Here is a 23,186-nt window from a genome sequence, read left to right as displayed (position 1 = left end):
CAACTACTAGTGCTTGACTCTGTCACCTTCTTTCTGTTGCACTTTCACCTGAACCCTCACACCACACACCTGTCCTCTTTTTCAAGCACAGTGCCCGCGTGTCTGGTGGGTGGGTATTGCCACTCCTGGCCACTGTGACAAAGTTCCCCAAAACACCAGAGCCCACTAGCTGCCTCAACACCAGTGTGCAACAATGTTTTTTTGTCAGTCAATAACCTCTCCTTTGGTTGTTCCACAGATCTCGCTATAGACGTCTCATCTGCTGATCTGAAATTCGCATTAGAGGGGATTCCAGGGGTAGGCCAAGTTTCCATACTTTCAAGATATGGAGACTGCAGAGGATACACATGGCAAATAAAGTTCTTAACAGCTACAGGATACCAGCCGTTGCTACAGGTATATAAGTTTGTTATCCATTCATATTCTGAGCTTATCTGAACCATTTCATTACTATTAAATCTGTATGATCAATAGTGTCAGGGTTCAGCAGTATTAACATTGTAGCTATTTGGGAGATATAACAGACCTGGGATTGTCAGATACAACAGATTTTATCATGTGGAACAATGTATCAGCATAATACATAACATTTATATTATTGCCTACTGCAGTCACTCCTTGACTTTCCTTCACCAAGGTATAGATTTATGTTGCCTCTTTAACCATGAATCTACCCTAACCAAGGCAGAGTAGCTTGCTGGTGCCCACACACACTAGAACTTAGTTCCTCTGTCATTTTCCCAGTCAGAACCCGTAGATACCACCTGGCCTACTTCATTGTCAATTAAAGTAATTCAGTCATAATGTGATCTTAAGTGGAGGTTTAGATTGCCCAACTCTTATACAGATGTTAAAACATGACCATATTGAGGCTATGTTCACACAACGTACAACTACGGCCGTAGTACTCGCCGCAGAACTACGGCCGTAGTTTTGCGGGGTGGAACAATGCCTATTGATGAATGGGATCCCGGCCGGAGCGTACACACATCGTATATGCTCCGGCCGGGAGCCCATGCGGGGCCGCAAAAAACTGACATGTCAGTTTTGTGCAGCCGGAATTCAATGAATTCTGGCCGCAGAAAGACCTGTCAGTTCACACAGTGAAGCGAGCGGCCCCGGCCGCTCGCTTCACTGTGTGCTGTGGTAAGCTCTGATGCGGGAGCGCTCTGATGCGCCCGCATCAGAGTTCCGAGGCCGGACGAATCATCCGGCCGTCATTTAAGTACCGGGCAGAGACCGGCCGTTCCATGACCCGGCCGGGGTCACGGAACGGACGGTCTCTAACGGTGTGTGAACATAGACTGACAATGCAGAAATACAGCCACATACACTTTTATGACAAACACAGGTATGCTATGTCTATATTTGGGAAGGCCTTTATCTTTATGTGATGCACACACACTATCTTTGGTCATTTCCAACATTGTTTTACTATATAAACTAAGCAGATTGCTAATGCTCTATTACCTTGTTCATCATTAACTTAAATGGTCACTGTCATTTCCAAACACTTTCGATGTCATTACAACAAAGAGGAATGGGCCAGAAACATGGGCGCCTCAATTATCATGATTTACGCCTGCTCACAGGTGCAAATCATGAAGCAAATCTACATCTGCTGGAAGCAGGTGTAGAATTGGTACGCTGGGCGCAGATTCGGGTGCCCGACCGGCCAGATTCCCTAAGAGGCATACGCCTCTTAGTGAATCCTGCCACGAAAAAGTGAGTGGGCCTTAATATAAGACCGGCGGTCTTCATGAATCCCCCCCTAAGATTTCAACCGATCCCAACTGTAGTCTACAGACTGATGTCCACAGACTGTGATAAACGGAGAGCATCTTAAAGTATAAATTAGTGATGCTCTGCTGCAGTCAGCAGTGGGGAGGGTTGGTGTTGCAGCCAGTTGCACTATAGCTACAGTGAGGTGATGTTTTTTTGTAGGTAGTGTTTCTTTAATAAATACCACAAAAATACATGTTAATTTATAAGATGCATATGTAAATCTAAGCCACTTGTCTTTTTCAGATAGATAACTCTGCTGTAACAGGTGATCAAGCGAAAATTTACTCAGAAAAAGTAGTGGAAGGAGGCCTGCTTCGTCAGCGCTTGCTTGGAGATTTTATGAGAACACTGAACAAAAAGCCACAGGTATCGGACAGTTACAGTATTTAACCCCTTCGTGCTGCAGCTAGTTTGGGCCTTAATGACCAGGCTAATTTTTCAAAATCTGACCTGTCTCACTTTATGCTCTTATAGCTCAGTGATGCTTTAACGTATGCTAGCGATTCTGAGATTTTTTTCGTCAAAAATGGCACTTTATGTTAGTGGCAAAATTTGGTCACTACTTTGTGTTTTTTTTTGTGAAAAACATCAAAATATCATGAAAAATTAACCCTTTGAGGACCAGGCCCAAAATGACCCAGTGGACCGCGCAAATTTTGATCGTAGTGTTTCCGTTTTTCCCTCCTCCCCTTCTAAGAGCTCCAGCACTTTCAGTTTTTTATCTACAGGCCATGTAAGGGCTTATTTGTTACAGGAATAGTTGTACTTTGTAATGGCGTCTTTCATTTTACCATAACATGTATGATGGAATCCCAAAGTTATTATTTATGAAGATATAAATTGGTGAAATCGCAAAAAAGAATGCAATATGGTAACGTTTGGGGGGTTCCTGTGTCTACGTAATGCACTATATGGTAAAAGCGACATGATACCATTACTCTATAGGTCAGTACGAACACAACCATATGCAGGTTACACAGATTCTCTAATGTTATATATTTTTTTTAAATGAAATCCTTTTTTTTGGCAATTAATTATAAATAAAATGGGACTATTGTGACGCTTATAACGGTTTTATTTTTTCACCTACGGGGCTGTATGGGGTGTCATTTTTTCCGCCATGATCTCTAGTTTTTATTAATACCATATTTGTGAAGATCGGACGTTTTAATCACTTTTTATTAATTATTTTATATATATAATGTAACATAAAATCGGTAATCCGTGCACTTTTTTCCCTCTTTTTGTGTACGCCGTTTACCGTTCGCAATGACGCTTGTTATATTTTAATAGATCGGACAATTACGCACGCTACGGTATATTATATGTTTATCTATTTATTTATTTTTATATGTTTTATTTATATAATGGGAAAGGGGGGTGATTTCAACTTTTATTGGGGGAGGGGTTTTGGGGTAGTGTGTTAGTCTTTTTAACTTTTTTTTTTTTACACATTTGAAGTCCCTTTGGGGGACTTTTACATTCACTACTTGGATTTTTACACTGATGAATGCTATGCCATAGGCATAGCATTCATCAGTGTTATCGGCGCTCTGCTCATTGAGCCTGCCTGTGCAGGCTCAGTGACCAGAGCGCCGATCGGACCGCGCGGAGGCAGGTGAGAGAGCTCCGGCGGCCCGTTTTACCGATCGGGACCCCCGCAGTCACACTGCGGGGGTCCCGATCGGTAAGTGACAGGGGACTCCCCCTGTCACTTACACTTAAACGCCGCGGTCGCGCCGCGATCGCGGCGTTTAAGGAGTTAATGACACGCGGCAGCGCGATCGCTGCAGCGTGTCATTACCGGTGAGGTCCCGGCTGCTGATTGCAGCCGGCCCCCACCTGCTATGAAGCGCGCTCCGCTCCGGAGCACGCTTCATAGCGGGAGAAACACCCAGGGCGTACAGTTACGCCCTAGGTCGTCTGGGGACAGACTTCCATGGCGTAACTATACGCCCTGGGTCGTCTAAGGGTTAAAAAAAAATTGCATTTTATGAACTTTGAAATTATCTGCTTCTAAAAAAAGAAAGTCGTAGCACATAAATTAGTTACTAAGTCACATTACCAATATGTCTTCTTTATTCTGGCATAATTTGGTAAACATATTTTACTTTTTTAGGGTGTTACGGGGCTTAGAAATTCATCAGCAAATTATCACATTTTCGTGAAAGTTTCCAAAACTGATTTTTTTAGGGACCAGTTCTTTTTTTAAATGGATTTAGAAGTCTGGTATCCTGAAAACCCCCATAAGTGACCCCATTTTGGAAACTACACACCTTATAGAATTAATCTAGGGGTATAATGAGCATTTTAACCCTACAGGGGCTGGAGGAAAGTATTCACAATTAGGCAGTAAAAAAATGGAAAATTAAAATTTTCCAATAATATATACGTTTAGATTAAAGTTTCTCATTTTCAAAAGGAAAATGAGAGAAAAAGCACCGCAAAATTTGTAACGCCGATTCTCTTGAGTACAACGGTACCCCATATGTGGGCGTAAACCACTGTATGGGCACACAGCAGGGCTCAGAAGGAAGGGAGCGCCAATTAGCTTTTTCAATGCAGATTTTGCTGAAGAAGTTTCTGAGCGCCAGGTGCGTTTGCAGTGCCCCTGTAGTGCCAAGAGAGGAAAAACCCCATAAGTCACCCCATTTTAGAAAGTGCACCCCTCAAAGAATTCATCTTGGTGTGAGGTGAGCATTTTGACCCCACAGGTATTACAGGAAAGTATTCAAAAGAAGACAGTAAAAATGAAAAACTCGAATTTTTCCAATAATATGTTGGTTTAGTTTGAAATTTCTCAATTTGACGAGGAACAGGAGAGAAAACGTACCCTAAAATCTGTAACTCAGGTTCTCCTGAGTAAAACTGTACCTCATATGTGGGCATAAAACACTGTATGGGCACACAGCAGGGCTCAGAAGGAAGGGAGCGCCAATTTACTGGAGCAAAACCGCAGCTAGTAATGGTTATTAGAATAGCGCAGTTACTAAAATAAAATTTAAAAAAATGAGATTACTGGTAATGTGGGGTGGTTATGGGCAACCAGGGGTGGTTATGGGCAACCTGAGGTGTTTACAGGTAATCTGGGGTGGTTACGGACAACATGGGGTGGTCATGGGCAACCTGCTGTGGTTACGGCAACCTGGGATGGTTACGGGCAACCTGCAGTGCTTACAGACAATCTGGGGTGGTTACGGGCAACGTGGGGTGGTTACGGGCAACGTGGGGTGGTTACGGGCAATGTGGGGTGGTTACGGATAAACTCAAGTGCTTATAAGTAATCTCGGGTGGGTACCTGTAATCTGGCATGGTTACCGCAATCTGGAGGGGGTCATTTGCAATTTGGGGTTGTCAGAGGCAACATGTAGTGGTCAGAGGCAACCTGCGGTGGTCGGAGGAAACCTGCGGTGGTCAGAGGCGACGTGGCGTGGTCATAGGCGACGTGGCATGGTCAGAGGCGACGTGGCGTGGTCAGAGGCGACGTGGCGTGGTCAGAGGCGACGTGAGGTGGTCAGAGGCAACATGGGGTGGTTACGGGCAACGTGGGCTGGTTACGGGCAACCTGCTGTGCTTACAGACAACCTGGGGTGGTTCCGGGCAACGTGGGGTGGTTACGGGCAACCTGCAGTGTTTACAGACAATCTGGGGTGGATACAGGCAATGTGGGGTGGTTACGGATAAACTGAAGTTCTTATAGGCAATCTGGGGTGGATACCTGTAATCTGGCATGGGCACCACAATCTGGAGGGGGGCATTGGCAATTTGGGGTGGTCAGAGGCAACGTGGCGTGGTCAGAGGCGCCGTGGCGTGGCCAGAGGCATTGTGGCGTGGTCAGAGGCAACGTGCGGTGGGGGGGTTATCTGCAACCTAGAAGGGTTACAGACAATCTGGGATTGTTACTGCTAAACTGAAGTGCTTATAGGTAATCTGGGGTTGGTAAATGTAATTTGGGGTGGTTACGGGCAATCTGGAGGGGGTCACTGTCAATTTGGGGTGGTTACGGGCAATGTGCAGTGGTTACGGGCAACGTGCGGTTGTAACGGGCAACGTGCGGTGGTTACGGGCAACGTGCGGTGGTTACGGGCAACGTCCGGTGGTTATGGGCAACGTGCAGTGGTTACGGGTAATCTGGGGGGGGGGGGGTAGGGGTAATTTGGGAGTAAACTGCAATTATTACTATAATAAAAAGTGTGTGTTTTATTTTTTGTATGTTTGTCACTTTTTGTACTTTACACATTAATTTTCACTGTATTACTATGATTACTGTGATATTTTCTATCTCAGTAATCATAGTTCAGTGACAGAGACCAAATTGGTCTCTGTCACTTTAAATTTTCCAGAGTTGGCTGGTTGTGAAGCGCATGCGCACTTCACAACCAGCCAGGACGCCGAGGAGGAAGGAGCTCCAGGATCAGGTGAGTATATGGGGAAGGGGGGGGGGGGTGACTGGGGGATGGGGGTGACAGGGGGATGGGGGTGACAGGGGGGGTGGGGGGTGACAGGGGGGGTGGGGGGCGACTTGGGGGGTGGGGGGACATCACTTTTTATCCCCTGTCACCAATCATTCATGGTGACAGGGCATAAAAAGTGCCGGCGGCACATGGTACAAGCGATCAGCGGTATATAGTATATACCGCTGATCGCTTGTACTGGGACCCCACAGGGGGGTCCCCGATGACTGCCCCATGCATTCATTTAAACTTTTCCATCCCTGCGAACAAACATCGTTTGTTCGCAGGGATGGCGGCGGCCATCTTGGAAATGATGGCCGCCGGGGGAGGGGGGTTAGTGATTCCCTACTAGGGGGGGGGCTGATCTGGGGTCTGGTATACACTTATTTCATCTCCCCCCGCCGTGGAGAGATGAAAAGCAGCAGCGGCACCGGTAATCTCCTTTACCGACGGCCGCCGCTATAACGTTAATAGCGGCGATCGTCGGTAAGGGGGGGGGGGGGCGGGATGGGGTGGGGGTAGCTGGGGGGATGGGGGGGGGGGCCGTCCCGGCCCCGCAGCCTTATTCTCTGCCGTCGCCGTAAAAAGCTGATGGCAGCAGAATAAGGACCCTTAGTGACCGCCGTAAAAAGCCGTATTGGCGGTCACTAAGGGGTTAATATATCAGCAATACTTATAAAGATATAAAGAGAGTGAGTAAGTAGAGAATGGATAAATTTAGAGATGAGCAAAGTGAATCCTGTGAAGCAAGATTTGCTGCTCAATTCACCTTGTTTTGCAAAGCAAATTCACAGGGATTCATTAACAAACTTTTCTAAACATGGTAGTCAGACGTTAGTTTACAGTACTGTCTTTTGTCAGGAGCAAGGGATTAGCCATAATCCCTTGAGCCTGTCCAATCAGCTGCAAGCCCCATTGTGATGTCAGCACCTCCCCCTCTATATAAGGTGATTGGCTTCCTGGAGGCGGCCAGTCGGCTGTGTATAGTGGAGAGCAGGTTGCAGCAGGCAGTTAGAACAGGGAGAGAAATACAGAGAGAGGGACAGAGAGGAGAGGTGGGTGGATTGTGAGTAGATTCTGGGTAGATTGTGGGTGCTTTTCTGTGGCAGCAGGGAAGCCAGTGTCCAGTATAGCAAGTCACTGGGTGCTGGTTTAGTGCATTATACCAAGTCATAGGGTGTGCATAATACCAAGTCATTGGATGCTGTCTGGACATGATACCAAGTCACTGGGTGCTGGCTGTGCATTATACCAAGTCACTGGGTGCTGGCTGTGCATTATACCAAGTCACTGGGTGCTGGCTGAGCATTGTACCAAGTCACTGGGTGCTGGCTGGGCATTATACCAGGTCACTGGGTGCTGGCTGGGCATTATACCAAGTCACTGGGTGCTGGCTGGGCATTATACCAAGTCAATGGGTGCTGGCTCAGCAATATATCAAGTCAATGGGTGCTGGGGTGGCATTATACCAAGTTGCTGAGTGGGCATTATACCAAGTCACTGGGTGCACATTATACCAAGTCACTGGGTGCTGGCTAGGCATTATAGCAAGTCAATGAGTGTTGCAAAAAAATTATTATTCAGGGGGTGCTGGGAATTTAGTGTCCATTCAAACCAGTCTGTGGGTGCAGTGCTTGAAGTTAACCCATTGTTTCTGATCAGTGGAGTTCCTGTTTTGTCGGATTACCAGATAGTCTGTTCATGTAAATCTTTACTGTACTGTCATGAAAAACCCATGTGACAAAAATGGTAAAACCCATTCAAATTCCCATCAAACCTCTTTACAATTCAACCTATTCCATTCCCGGTGAATGCATTAAGCTACCGTAGATAATAAATTCCTGTGTTGCAAATAGTTTAATTGGTCTAGCCTATGGGCAGTAAATCTGAAAATGTGGTTCTTTAAAAGTATGCATACTGACTATGTGTATTTCCTAGTGGATTATCACATTATTTGGGGTGTAAAGGGGAAAATTACTTCTTTTTTTTTTTAAAGTAGCTGATTGCTGGCGGATGTTGGCTCAATGGTTATCACTATAGCCTTGTAGCACTGGGTCCTGGGTTCAAATCCCACTAAGGGCCACAAACTCTTGTCAAGAGTTTGTAAGTTCTACCCAACCTTGTGTGGGTCCATTTTGTGCACCACCTCTCCGGGCTCAGGTTCACATAGTAGACCGTATGATGTTCATCAGTACAGTCTCCATGATGTGAGGCAGGAGGATTACGTCATTTATATTGTAATTGTTGTGGTACCTCAAACATTACCACATATCAGCAGACATCACACACCATCTGCCAATGGGTGATCCATTTAGCATCTTTCCCGTATAGTGGGTGTTGACATAGTGCTGTCTTATTGTGATGGCTTCACACTGGGACTGTTGTCTCTTTGGCCCTGCAGGGTGGATCACTGTCTCCTGCTCTCTTCTCCGCTGCTGGCATGCAGTTCAGTTAAATTTAAAGAAGCAGTACGCTCCCAATAGGTTGATACACCAAGCACCTTTCCTATAAATTCTGCACACATTCTGTTTCCCCCCCGTCGGTGCCTCTGTATGCTACTCCTACTGCATGTGGTCACAGCTCTCCATGATTCTTGCCAGTGATTTCTGGCCGTGGTTTCTGCCTGTGGTCCTTGCAGTGGGCATTGGTGCAGCTAAGCCATTGCTAACAGTGGTTCAGCCGATCCACTATTCCTGCCGTTACAGAAGGCTCCAACCATGGATCACAGCAAGGTGCCCGAAGTCTGCAAGATCACCTATTGGTTGCCCAGCAGACCCAACAGATTGCAAAGCAGTACCAGCAGTTGTCTGCTATGGTGCAGCAGCTCGTTTTGGCTCATCAGACTGCACCATTGCTGTCATCCCCTCCGATGACAGTAGTGTCTCCCCTAGAGCTGAACCTATGTCTAGCGTTGCTGTCTGAATATGCTGATGATCCAAAAATATGCAGGGGCTTTATCTCTCTATGCACCATGCACATCGAGCTCATGGCTAACCAATTTTCCACAAAGCATTCCAAGGTGGCATTTGTCATTAGCCTCCTTAAGGGAAAGGCCTTAGCGTGGGCAATACCACTGTGGTATCAAGATGATCCAGTCACTACAAATCTCCAGGCCTTCCAGTTAAATTTCCAGTGTGTGTTCAGGGAAGCAGCAAGACCGTCTTCCACGGAGACTGCCCTACTCAACCTACATCAAAGGAACTCCTTTGTCGGGGAGACGGAGGTACAATTCTGCACGTTGCCCTAGTCACCACCATCAAAAAGGGTCTTCCCAGTTGAGTGAAGGACATGCTTTCAAGCCGAGATCTCCCATCCTCCTTGAACAACTTGATTCATCTGGCCACTCGTATGGATGTTCGCTTCTCTGAGAGGAAGGAGGAAGTCCGTCAAGAATACGAGTTGGTCTGTCTGCAACGCATGTTTCGGTTGGCACCAGCATTCCAGAAGCCGCCTACTCCTTTATCCCTGCAAGCATACAAGGAGCCAATGCAGATGTAGAAAGTTTATCTGACGCCACAAAAAAGAACTCATTGTTGGGAGCAAAACCTGTATCTCTATTGTGCCAGCCCCGACCACTTGCCTGAACTGCCCTCAGCTTGCACAGTTGCTGGGAAACTTCCACACCTAGGTCCAGTTGGAGATACTTCCCTAGGTGTAAACAGTTCCGTTAAATATGATCAAATTCTTTAAATATGTTAAAGGGCTCAATAAGGTTCAGGAGGGTAGTATTTTTTAAAGAAAAACTGAACTCGAAAACAAGGGGACACAGAGAGAGATTAGTTGGGGGAAAGATCAGAAGCAACATGAGAAAATATTACTTTACTCAAAGGGTAGTAGATCCTTGGATCATACTTCCAGCAGATGTGGTTGGTAAATCTACAATAACTGAATTTGAACATGCCTGGAATAAAGATACAGTGGTGCCTTGGATTACGAGCATAATTCGTTCCGGGACTGTCCTTGTAATCCAAATTCACTCTTAAACAAAAGCAAATTTTCCGATAAGAAATCATTGAAATGCAGAAAATTGGTTCCACACCACAAAAATAATGATTTTTTTTAATTCTGAATAACATGTAGAACAGGTGAAACAAACATTTAGAAACAGCTGAATATGTGATATTATAAGTTACTGTACAGTATAGCAATCAGCTTGTGGAGTATAATGTATAGTAAGTGCATAAACCTGAAACAGACAGAAACTTAATATACAGTAGTGTGAGTGGCTGAGTGTAAGTGCAGGCACATTATAGCAGTAGTGTGTTTAGCTGAGTGTAAGTGCAGACACATTATAGTAGCAGTGTGTTTAACTGAGTTTGAGTGCAGGCACATTAAAGCAGCAGTGTGTATAGCTGAGTTTGAGTGCAGGCACATTATAGTAGCAGTGTGTATAACTGAGTGTGAGTGCAGGCACATTAAAGCAGGAATGGAGAGGATGGAAAGACAAGTGCTGACAGAGACTGCAGGCTGCATGAAGGAATGAGCAGGGCAGATGTGGACACATACATGCAGCACTATGTCTGGGAAGAGAGGGGTTAAAGCTATGAAGAGGTTACCTCCACAGTACTGTCCCCTGATGCAAGCCCAGGCCTTGAGTGGATCTGCTATGATTTGGAAGGTAAGGGAGACTTCCTGGGTCAGAGTACAGGGTTGTAGACCCTGCCATGTAAACCATGCCCCTCCCTCACTCCCGCTCCCACCCAGTACAGGGAGCTCTTAAACCAAAACAATGCTCTTAAACCAAGTTACAATTTTGAAAATCTGTGAGCTCTTAAATCAAAACGCTCTTAATCCAAGTTACTCTAAAAACAAGGTACCAATGTATATCTATCCTAAAATAATATGAAGATACTAAAAAAGCAGACTAGATAGACCAAGTGGTCTTTTTCTGTCAACAATCTTATATATGAAGGAGAATGGGTACCAGTCTGTGCCTTAAAGTTCCTGAGATGTAAATCCAATACTAGTCATAATCCTTTTGATTATGCTATGACTTAAATAGTTGTGGCTTTATTAAAATAAGATCAATGGGGGGAATTTATCAAACATGGTGTAAAGTGAAACTGGCTCAGTTGCCCCTAGCAACCAATCAGATTCCACCTTTCATTCCTCAGACTCTTTGGAAAATGATTGGTTGCTAGGGGCAACTGGGCCAGTTTCACTTTTCACCATGTTTGATAAATCTCCCCAAATATATTTATTGAAGAAAAAACTTAAAAAACTCCATGCAGGATTAGGCAGAAGTTGAGGACGCCAGTATCTCAAGGCAGCGTGACAGCTGTTTTGCGCATTGTGCATTCTCAGGTCTGAGGACATGGTCTGAGGTCTGAGGACTGAGGTCTCAGGTCTGAGGACATGAATTGACATGCGCAAAACAGCTGTCACACTGCCTTGAGATACTGGTGTTTTTAAAGTTTTTAAGTGTTTTTCTTCATTAAAGATACAGATTTTATGGTGAGTGCCTTTTAAATTTCTCATTCCTCTATTACATGAAGATTCATACTGCACCTGTCTAGAAGTGAGCACCCCATTCAAAAAGGCATACTCTGAATCACTTCTATAAACTGGACTATATGAGTACCACAATAGTGCCGATCACTATTTCTACTATTTGAATTAGATGTTTAAAAAAGACAACTTAATTTTCTACATCATAGGTTGAAGTCTACATAAATGGGATTCCATCAAAGTGTTCTGGAAACTGTGACTACACCTGGGATGCAAAACAAACCCCAACCATCTATTCTATTACCACAGGTAAAGAGGTCGTACATATTTAACTATTATATGAATCACAATAAATTTAAAAAAACAACAATTAAATTGGTGGTGGTCTAATCAGTCTTCTCCCATATACACAAGATCAGGGGTATCAAACTCAGGCCTCCTAGATGTTGCAAAACTACTGTAAAAACAGAGTGGATGGCTGCCATTTAATGGCAAAAAATTGTCATTATTTCAAAACAATGCCCATTGTTTTAAAATAACAGCAATTATTTTCCATTAAAGGACAGCCATCCACTCAATTTTACAGTGTGTGAACATAGCCTTTCTGTGTTTTCAATCCACTCCTGGTTTTGGTTGCAAAATACTGACCAAAATACTGTGTGGGAACATAACCTTATGCTAAGTTTACACGGAGCGATAATTCGCCCGATCGTATGATTAACGATTTCAAAGTAACAATTTTTTTTTTAAACGATCAGCATTTAGACAGTACGATATATCGTACAGAAAATTTGCTATGCGATCGTTTTGCGAGCGCTTAAGCCTATCACACACATAGGTAAAATCAGTGAACGACTGTTTACACGGAACGATCGGCGATTTTTTTGCGAACGATGAACGACGATTTCTGAACATGTTAAAAGATCAAAATGAACGATTTTTCGATCGTTCGCCGCGTTTACACGTATGATTATCGTTCAAATTCGATCGTTATCGTGAAAATTCGCCCAATAATCGCTCCGTGTAAACCCAGCATTAGGGTGCGTTCACACGTACACGATCTGCAGCAAATTTGATGTTGTTGATTTGAAGTTGCAGATTTGCTTTGAATCTGCAAGTTTAAATCTGCTCCATAAAATCTGCTGTAGATCATGTACGTGTGAACGCACCCTTAAGAGGTATTAATTCAAACGGCAAAGAGCATTGGCTCAGATTTACTAATGTGTCTCCACAAGAATTATGTAAGAAGCTAAAAGGAAAAGCAAAGGTGCTCTATGACACAAAACGGGGGTAGTAGTAAGGTGAGGATTGCACTCACCTAGTAGTGTTGCGCTAAGAGCGCAACACCTATCAGCGCGAGAAATAAGATTTTTTCCTGGTGAAGCCGCTCCACATCAGGTACATCCAGGGCTAGAAAGCTCGCCTTAATCCTGTGTCAAGGTAAGTGGAAAAAGTGCTGAGGAGTGGAAGTCAGCCACAGAATGAATAATAGGTGCTAAAACCTCTTTTTCAAGCAAAGAGAAGACATGCAGACCACTCCAAAGCGGTTATATTTTAAGTCCCGTTTAGCGTGCCAAGCCTCCCTCAGTACAGTCAACAGTAAGAACAAAGCTTAAAAACAATTAAATATATGCACCCATAGCACAAATAACGCTCATAATAAATCTATGTTGCTAAAATAGTTTACATTTTCAATGATAGACATGTTTAATGGATGTGCATAATAAAGGGGACTGGAAATTTATGCCTAGATTTATGAATGAAATCCTATTGTGTATTTACCTACAAGGTGAGAGGGATCATTAAAGGGGTATTCCAGGAAAAATCAATAATTTAGCAATGGAAAGGGTTAACCAAGGTTAACCCTTTCCTAATATACTTACCTGTCCGTTTTTGGCCCCCCACGGAGATCTCCCGTCCGGTCACGTGATAGTCCAAGCTGTGACTCGCGGATCCTCTTCTTCCGGTTCGGTGACGTCACCACCCGGCCGGCGACTGACTCTTTCTTATTAGCAGCAGAGCACTGAACCCTGACTGACTTGTAGTGTGTAGCCAATCGGGGTTTAGTGCTCCTGCTGTACGAAGTTAGCTGGGTTCTGATTCCCCCGGCCCCCTCCTTCTCTATCATTACAGCGATCCCCCCGGCCCCCTCCTTCTCTATCATTACAGCGATCCCCCCGGCCCCCTCCCTGTGCTATAAGCCCGATCCTCCTGGCCTTCTCCTTCCTATGTAATCTGTCCTGATCAAAGATAGCTCACCCGCACCCCCCAGTGTGCTGCGGCGCCGGCCCCCGTATCGGCACTTATTGTAAGCAGCTGTTCTCAGCTGACAGGCGCTGTGTGTGTGTGCATGAGGCAGGAGAGAGTTCATGCTTGCGCTGTGTACGGAGAAAGCATGAACTCTCTCCTGCCTCACACACACACACAGCGCCTGTCAGCTGAGAACAGCTGCTTACAATAAGTGCCGATACGGGGGCCGGCGCCGCAGCACACTGGGGGGTGCGGGTGAGCTATCTTTGATCAGGACAGATTACATAGGAAGGAGAAGGCCAGGAGGATCGGGCTTATAGCACAGGGAGGGGGCCGGGGGGATCGCTGTAATGGTAGAGAAGGAGGGGGCCGGGGGGATCAGAACCCGGCTAACTTCGTACAGCAGGAGCACTAAACCCCGATTGGCTACACACTACAAGTCAGTCAGGGTTCAGTGCTCTGCTGCTAATAAGAAAGAGTCAGTCGCCGGCCGGGTGGTGACGTCACCGAACCGGAAGAAGAGGATCCGCGAGTCACAGCTTGGACCATCACGTGACCGGACGGGAGATCTCCTTGGGGGGCCAAAAACGGACAGGTGAGTATATTAGGAAAGGGTTAACCTTGGTTAACCCTTTCCATTGCTAAATTATTGATTTTCCCTGGAATACCCCTTTAACTACTCTGCATGAGCACATCCATTTGTCTGACATACACCAGGGAGCGCCTGTCCATTTTCTATTTTCGCACCAAAAAACTACAGACTTTAAATGTGACAGATGTATAAAACAGCCTGATAAATCTGGCACATGAAAAGATTGAGTTTTAGTAAATGTGAGCCACTGTGTTAATAATAATTATTTTCTTTCAGATATTAGTGGAGAAAATGAATTATTAATAATAAATGGGACTGGATTTTCTAACAGCAGTGACAGCTATGTGACAATTGGAGACGTCACTTGCACCATTCTTGCCATTACTGGTGAGTAAAATTAAATTATGTTAAAGGAGTCGTATGAAGACCACACCATCCTGGTGGCCATAGTATGTGGTTGGCCACTGCCGATTTTGAATTTAGATTGGGAGCCCTAAAGGGGACAGCGACTGATCTCAGCAGTCACTAGCTTTGTAAAGTGCCGTGGAAATTGGGGCTATATAAATAAAGGTATAATATTATAGCTCCATACTTCCATGTCAAATGTGACACATTAATATAGATAGATAGATAGATAGATAGATAGATAGATAGATAGATAGATAGCTTGTAATCCAAATCCACTCTTAAAACAAAGCAAATTTTCCCATAAGAAATCATACAAGAAATCATGCAGACAATTGGTTCCACACCCCAAAAATAATGATTTTTTTATTCTGAATAACATGTAAAGCAGATGAAATGAACATTCAGAAACAGCAGAATATGTGATATTATAAGTTACTGTACTGTAATGGAGAGGATGGGAAACACAAGAACGGACAGATACTGCAGGGAGCATGAAGGAATAAGCAGGGCAGATGTGGGCACAGTATAGCAGCACTGTCTGTCTGGGAAGAGAGGGCCATGCCCCTACTCCACTCCCCCTGCCACCCAGTACAGGGATCTCTTAAACCAAAACAATGCTCTTAAACCAAGTCACAATTTTGAAAAACAGTGGACTCTTAAACCAAAATGCTCTTAAACCAAGTTACTCTTAAACCAAGGTACCACTGTATTTCAGTGTGACTCATGTTGTTCCTTTTTCTGTGTCATATAGATATGGAGATACAATGTCATATCCCAAAAGCAAGTGCTGGAACATTCCCGATCACTGTGTACATTTCTGGACTTGGATATGCAGTATCAGATGGAGGAAACTTGACTTTTACTTACCAGGTCATTGTGTCTTCCATCACACCATCGTCTGGAAGCCTTGCAGGTATTTAAGTTATTTCTTTTTTCTATTTTTTTAGAAACCAATCTTTAACAAACATGGTGGCACCCAAGTCAGCAAGTCTCTATAGTACTGTATTTTCCAGCGTATAAGACGACTGGGTGTATAAGATGACCCCCCAACTTTTCCAGTTAAAATATAGAGTTTGAGATATACTCTCCATATAAGACAACCCCTCTTTCAACCCACACCAAATAAAAATTAATAAAAATGCTCAGACAGCAGCGAGATCTGGGAGGCAGAGAGGGAGGTACAATAATACTGGTAGGATATAATGGGGGGCCTGACGGGTGAAAGAGGTGTGTTTTTCTGGGCAAAGCGCCACGCTACCGTATCTCTTTTTTTTCTATACCCCAGACGCCTGCAGCTTGTTCTGCCCTTCATACAGTTGCCGCACACAGCGGGGATGTGGGCATTTTTGAGTTCCCCCACACACACTGTATGCAGCGGCTGCAGATTCTCCAGTCCAGTTTGTCAGCACCCGCTCTATAAAACGACACCCGACGTATAAGACGACCCCTGACTTTTGAGAAGATTTTTCTGGGTTAAAAAGTAGTCTTATATGCAGGAAAATACTGTAATTAGAATTACTATAAAAGCAACCCTTTCTTTTGTGCAATCCTAAGTTCCATTTTGTCTATACTTATGTTGTTATGACCATTCATTTCTACAAAATGTTAATATTGGTTCATGCACTTGGGCGTACAAATCAACAACTCTAAGATGTATAGAGCTGTAACGCATACACAGATGTGTCCTTCCTTACTTTCCTCCCGACTTAATATATCCCAAGATGTGTGACACAAGATAATCAAAGATGGTTTTGCAATAGAGATGAGCGAACCGGGTTCGGGTTCGAGTCCATCCGAACCCGAATGATCGACATTTGATTAGCGGTGGCTGCTGAACTTCGATAAAGCCCTAAGGCTATGTGGAAAACATGGATATAGTCATTGGCTGTATCCATGTTTTCCAGACAACCTTAGAGCTTTATCCAAGTTCAGCAGCCACCGCTAATCAAATGCCGATCATTCGGGTTCGGATGAACTCGAACCCGAACCCGGTTTGCTCATCTCTATTTTGCAATACTCTGTTGGGAGATGTATGCGCCATATGTCTATGTGTGGCCTTCCAAACATATAATTGTATCTTGAAAATATTTTTCCAAAATTAAGTTACTGGCAGTTCTTCACCAACATCATCTCTAGACACCAACCTTGGAATTCCTAGTTACAAACTAGACCTACTTTAATTTTGAGTGCCTCAACACGTCATTGTGGTATACTGTAATTTCCACTAGATGCCAAAAATGTTCTGTAGTAATATTGGCTTAGCCCAACAGGATTGCTTCCCGCACTTGCCGCATAGGCTTTATAGAATCTTTGTATCTGTGTAGTTTTCATTATAAAAGAAACATAAAAAGCAATGGGTCTTCCTGCCCTAGAATACGGGAGACAGCACTTATTCCCTTAAAGGGGTACTCCGGGGGGGGACTATTTTGGGATCTGGCCAGGGAGGAGGTGGCTGAGAGAAAATATGTCCATTCACCTCCCCGGATCCAGCGGTGGGTCCCGTATCACGGCGCTCCGGTCACCGGTTCCCAGCCGCTTCCTGGTGTGTGACACAGACTCGAGAAATGACAGAGGCGGGATCTGAGAGGACTTGAAACGGATCCCGCCTCTGTCACTGACTGGCTGAGCGGACTTGAGACGTCACGTCTCGAGCCCGCATCAGACACTAGGAAGCGCCGCGATACGGGACCCACTGCTGGATCCGGGGAGGTGAATTGACTTCTTTTCTCTCAGCCACCTCCTCCCCGGCCAGATCCCAAAATAGCCCCCCCCCCATGCCGGACCCCTTTAATTAGTATATGGTATATTGAAAATATAATTTCTTTCTAGGTGGCACATTAATAACAATTTATGGGTCTGGATTCAGCAGCAACTCAGTGGTAAAAATTGGCGGTGGTGAATGTGCATTGGTCTTTGCTAATCTGAGTGTGATTAATTGCATCACCCCTGTGGTAAGTAAGTGTAATAGATCTATGTTAGTTTTTGCTGTTCTTTCTACAGTGGACGTTTTGTTCTTTTTTGAGGATGTCCTTTAGGGTATAAACCCACATACCGTATATGCAGCGTTTTTACTGCTGCGATACGCAGCAAACTCGCAGCAAACTCGCAGCAGATTAGATCTAAATAACTGAACACAGCATCAAATCTGTACCAACAAATCTGCTGCGTATTTGTTGCATATCTGCTGCGTATACGGTGTGTGGGTTTATACCCGGGGGCTGGGTTCACACTATGTATATTTGAGGCTGTATTTGTGAGGCTGTATAGCAACCAAAACCAGGAGTGGATTGAAAACACAGAAAGGCTATGTTCACATAATGTTGTAATTGAGTGGATGGCCGTCATTTAATGGCAAATTTTTGCTGTTATTTTAAAACAACGGCTGTTATATTGAAATAATGGCAGTTATTTACCGTTATATGACGGCCATCCACTCAATTTCAACATTGTGTGAACAGAGCCTTTCTGTGTTTTCAATCCACTCCTGGTTTTGGTTGCTATGAGGACCTGACTTGAGGACCAAATACTGCCTGAAGTATACAGTGTGTGAACCCAGCGTTAAAGTGTACCTGTCGTTATGAAAAACTTTTGACATGTTATAGAGACAGACCCCTTTCAGCTTCAGTCCCGTACCAATGGGGAGATCGCTACAGCACGTCCACTCTCCAATCTGAATTTTAAATAAAGAGACAGACTTATAATGGGCTCCTATGGAGCCAGACTCTTTTTTTATTTTAACTCAGAATGGGAGAGGATGCACTGCAGCTGCAGTCTTCTCCCTGTTCTATCTCTCAGTTGGTACGGGTCTGAAGACAAAGACCTGGACCAATCAAATTTCTCTATGACATGTCAAAAGTTTTTTTTTTATAAGGACAGTGACACTGTTAAGTTGCAGTTTGTCTTCTAATTACATATAGCTTTATGCAAAAGTTTAGATATTTTGCCCATTCACAATTTAGATTTCAGATTTAGGGGAGGTATTCAGGGGTAAAAAAAAAATGTATGTGCCTGGGGGACCAGTACAAATAATAAATAAGAGATGCTTACCAACCCTGATCACGCACAGCTGCCATGCTGATGCTACTTGTTCATCTCCATTACTTGCACCACCTGGTTTCTGGAATTACATCATCCCTAAAAGAAGTGTCCAGCTCAGCCAACCTTAACACCCCCTTTAGGTTTGGACTCTGCCCCTTTGTTGCCACCAACAGCTGTAGACTGTAGGACTGCACAAGCCCTGGTCCAGGCACTGTTACATATTACTAACGGTGCTACATGCAGCCTGTGACACTGGAGCTACAGCCATGGCGCAGTAAGACAGAATAAGTGCTGTCTAAACCAGACATATATATTAAAAAAATGTTTATTTGTTTTTGTTTTTTTTCAGGGACAAGCGGGCAATGCTGATGTTATTGTTTTCACAAATGGATTCAATGGATCCTTACATAATATCTTTAGTTTCACCGCTTCCTTGCTACCTATCATCACTGAAATCAACCCAAGTACCAGTAGTGTTTGGGGTAATATAACCCTGACTATTTCAGGCTCTGGCTTCCAGAATCAGTCAGTGGACAATGCTGTTTCTCTAGGGAATAAACCATGTCAGCTCCTGGAGTGGACTCCAACTAAACTAACATGTCTTCTGCCTGCACTTCCTCCCGGGAAGTATAACGTCCTTGTACAAGTTGGAAACTTAGGGTTTGCAGTATCCAGGTATTTATAATTTGTTATTTGGCCTCAGTTTTGCAAGTCAGTAGTGAATGTCTTTCTGATATCTCTCTCATAGTCACTGATAGTCTAAAATGTTTTCAAATTGTAAAAGAAATTGCACCAAAATCATCTTTAATTTTATAACTTCACTTTCAGAGGAAATTCCTGGTCATCTGCAGTTTCTTCTAGTACAGTGTGAGGGTTGGTTCACACTACAGAATTCTGCAATGTCTGCGGAATTCCGTCGTGTGTCCGCGCGCATGGTTGCGCACCTTTCCGCAGGCTCTGATAGTGGAATACGCCGGCCCATAGAATGGTGTCTATGGAGCCGTCGGAAAGGTGCGTGCCCATGCACGCGGACAGCCGACGGATTTCCGTGGACATTGTCTGCGAGAATTCCGTAGTATGAACCCACCCTTAAGGTATGTGCACACTGAGGAAAAGGTGAGGAATTGAAGAGGAATATGCTCTTATTTCAGCTTGAAATTCCTCCCGTAAAATATGAACAGAGCAATGACGGATTTTGTTCAATGGGATTTCCACTCTGTTGTTCACACTGCAGAATTTCAGAGCAGAAATTTCATGTCAATTCTTTGGGCCCGTTTACACAGAGTAAGAACGGCGGAATTCCGATGCGGAATTGTCAGCCGCGGAATGCCACCAGCCTCCGTGCGCGCCGGCCATAGAGTGTCATTATGACACGGAAGCTTGCGGAATTCCGCCATTCTTACTCTGTGTGAACAGGCCGTTTGGGCGGATTCTTCTAGAGGAATCCTATAGAAGTCAATCGGGGCTTAAAGTCCGCTTGCATTCTGCTTGAATTCTGCTCAAATTCTGCTCCTATTCTACCAGGGCTGAATAGGCGAGGAATTTCAAGCAGAAAACTTTCCTCTACAATTTCTCGAGAATTCCTCAGAGCGCACATACCCTTACTCAACTCCAGTTCTCAATGCCCCCTAATAGGTTGTGTTAAGAGGATTTCACTAGTATTTCTCAGGTGATATAATTATAGTGTGTGCTTTAGGTATCACAACAGCTGTTCTTTGTATGGTATATCCTCAAATTCTGACCTGTTGGTGAACCTTGAGGAGGGGAGATGAGAAACACATTGCTAGTCTATGAGAGCTGAGGCTTTAGGATTTGAGAATGCCTATTTAAAAAAATAAAGCAACACACATCATGACTCGAAATCCCATTCGCTTTACTGCAGGCCTCATACACACAAGTGTATCATGGTTCTTTATAAACTTTAGGTTAAACTTACATGGGACTATATTGTACCCTCTGCATGATTTTGATTTCATATAGAGATTCGTAGGTAAAAAAAAATATTGTTACTTTTCTTTTCAAATTCCATAATATGTTAATACTTTTCTTCATGGAGCACCAAATGGCAGCACATTGTGTAACTATGGCTTCATAGTGTATGGGTGCTGTTTCATAGACTATAGTTCTGTCATGTGTATTGAGATATTGAAGATCTCCTTCTCTAATGTGGGAAATGTCAAGGCAAATTTGTCAGCACTTCCAATAATAGGGCTAGGGTTGCAATATAGCTGTACATGTGTATTTACAAAAATCTAAAATGGAGGGTCAGCACTTGATGGCCTTCACCCCTAGGCTCCTTGCCTTCCAAACATGGAGTCTTGTACATGAAGTCTCTTGGGTGCACAGTTTGTAAACATATACTAAAAGTGCTTATCCAATCGGAGAATGTACGTTGGAGTTGTTGCAGTGTATGGACCGAGTGTCAGGCTTATAATTTTTTTATGGGAGATGGTTTGACCAGGTAGTAACCTCAGGACCAGTGGGACTGGTCGCAAAAACACATGGCAGTTCAAAAACTAGAGGATTTACTGGCAAGCAGTAGGTGGAAAATATGGCATAGCAATGACACAGGTTGGTTGTCTTACCAAAGGTGATCCAGATAAAAAATGGATCCGTCACACTGCAGAGCAATACTCCAGCACAAGGAACACCCCACTGGGTAACAGCAATCTGGGGCAGTGGCTGGTGAAACCAAAAGCGCAACCAATTTTGGCATCCAGACCTCTTAGTAGTTCATAGTAAGAGTATTAAAGTGACAACGTGGTTGACAGTAAGTTATAATAAAACTTAGCTTTTATTTAGTGTTGTGTTTACAACACTAAATAAAAGCTAAGTTTCATTATAACTTACTGTCAACCACGTTGTCACTTCAATACTCTTACTCTGTCTGTCAAGGACACGGTGGTGACCGAGTATCACATATCTATTACTCCTGTTCACCTATACCATTTTTGTGCTCTTAGTAGTTCAGCAACCTCCCTCTAGTTGAGTTCAGAACACATACATATTAGAGCATATCCCCTTGGTTAAAGGCACACCATCTAAGAAGACCTTGCCTCTTAGCACTTGCTGTGGCAACATAAATCTGGGGCTTTCAGCAATTGTGGTGCCTAAAAAGTAAGAGATTTTCTTTAAACCTGTAAATCATAACATTTAGTAAGGGTCTGCTCGCCCCCTTACATCACTGCTACCTAAACCAGCTGGGCAGTTTCTGGTATTGCAGTTCAATAGTGTCTATATCAGATACACCAAATGACATAAATGAATACAAGTCATCAGTGGACATATGACCACTTGCTTCTGTTTTGTTGCAGCATGGCCAATGAACCGTCAGTTGAATATATTCTGGAAGTAAACAGCATTGTCCCCCAATATGGATCCCTGTATGGAGGTTCTCGAGTCACACTGACCGGATCTGGGTTCAGTGATGTCCCAAGTGAAAATGAAGTAAAAATAGGTAGATTATCATTAACTGAGGTGTCTACTTCTGTTAGAAATTCATTAAAGTCATAATCATATCTGTTCCTGGGAAAGGAAAGCTGGATGACAAACAGTGTTGGCCCCTGAGGCGTGATGTGAGGATCCTGGGCGCCACTGAAAAATCTGTACAAAACAACAAAGGAGGACAATAAATGGCGCACCCACAATCATGTAATAATAAGTATAATATCTTTTATTTCCAAAAATACATGTACAAACAGCAAATGGACATACACTTAAACACCTAAAAACCCAATGCGGGTAAACCATCACAGGGAGTAAACATGACAATGAGTATGTCCCTCCCATTGCAGCCCCAGTGAAACAATAACCACCAGGCCCTGTATGCCAACCAATCAGATAAATATCAAACCTGACTATTCCATATATTATCCTCCTAAAGTGCACGTGCTCACAAAAAAATGTATCAATAAACAAATAAATAATCACATATAGAATATAAATATATAGAACCAATCCATAAACCTATCCAGAAAAGTGACACCGTGCTAAACCACCCTATCAATGGAGAGTCAGGCTGAATCAATGATAATATAGTAACATATCACCCAGGGCTCTGGAATGGGGCTCCGGTCTGCACACCCTACGCGTATCGTCACCTCACGTGGCTTCGTCAGGGGTAATGGTTCAACATTCAATACCTCCTTATATACCCATTTGCCAAAAAAACATGAGTACAAACAACATTCAGGTGTCCGTTACCGTGTCCA

The 23,186-nt window shown here is 43.9% G+C and overlaps 1 protein-coding gene across 1 annotated transcript in view; it reads left to right on the top strand.

The window, feature by feature from the left end:
- The window catches only part of LOC138783038 (fibrocystin-L-like), a 218,263-nt gene that overhangs the window by 37,956 nt on the left and 157,121 nt on the right, over window positions 1-23,186 (top strand). Inside the window, exons 12-19 of the mRNA XM_069957185.1 lie at window positions 239-396; window positions 2,029-2,151; window positions 11,897-11,996; window positions 14,806-14,916; window positions 15,689-15,850; window positions 17,767-17,888; window positions 19,325-19,650; window positions 22,290-22,432. Coding sequence (XP_069813286.1) covers window positions 239-396; window positions 2,029-2,151; window positions 11,897-11,996; window positions 14,806-14,916; window positions 15,689-15,850; window positions 17,767-17,888; window positions 19,325-19,650; window positions 22,290-22,432 — 1,245 coding nt within the window. The remainder of the gene's footprint in view (window positions 1-238; window positions 397-2,028; window positions 2,152-11,896; window positions 11,997-14,805; window positions 14,917-15,688; window positions 15,851-17,766; window positions 17,889-19,324; window positions 19,651-22,289; window positions 22,433-23,186) is intronic.

This window comes from Dendropsophus ebraccatus, chromosome 2 (genome assembly GCF_027789765.1).
Source record: "Dendropsophus ebraccatus isolate aDenEbr1 chromosome 2, aDenEbr1.pat, whole genome shotgun sequence".
Lineage (NCBI taxonomy): Eukaryota > Metazoa > Chordata > Amphibia > Anura > Hylidae > Dendropsophus > Dendropsophus ebraccatus.
The sequence above is the reverse complement of the archived record's forward strand: the minus strand, read 5'-3'. Positions and strand labels throughout refer to the sequence as shown.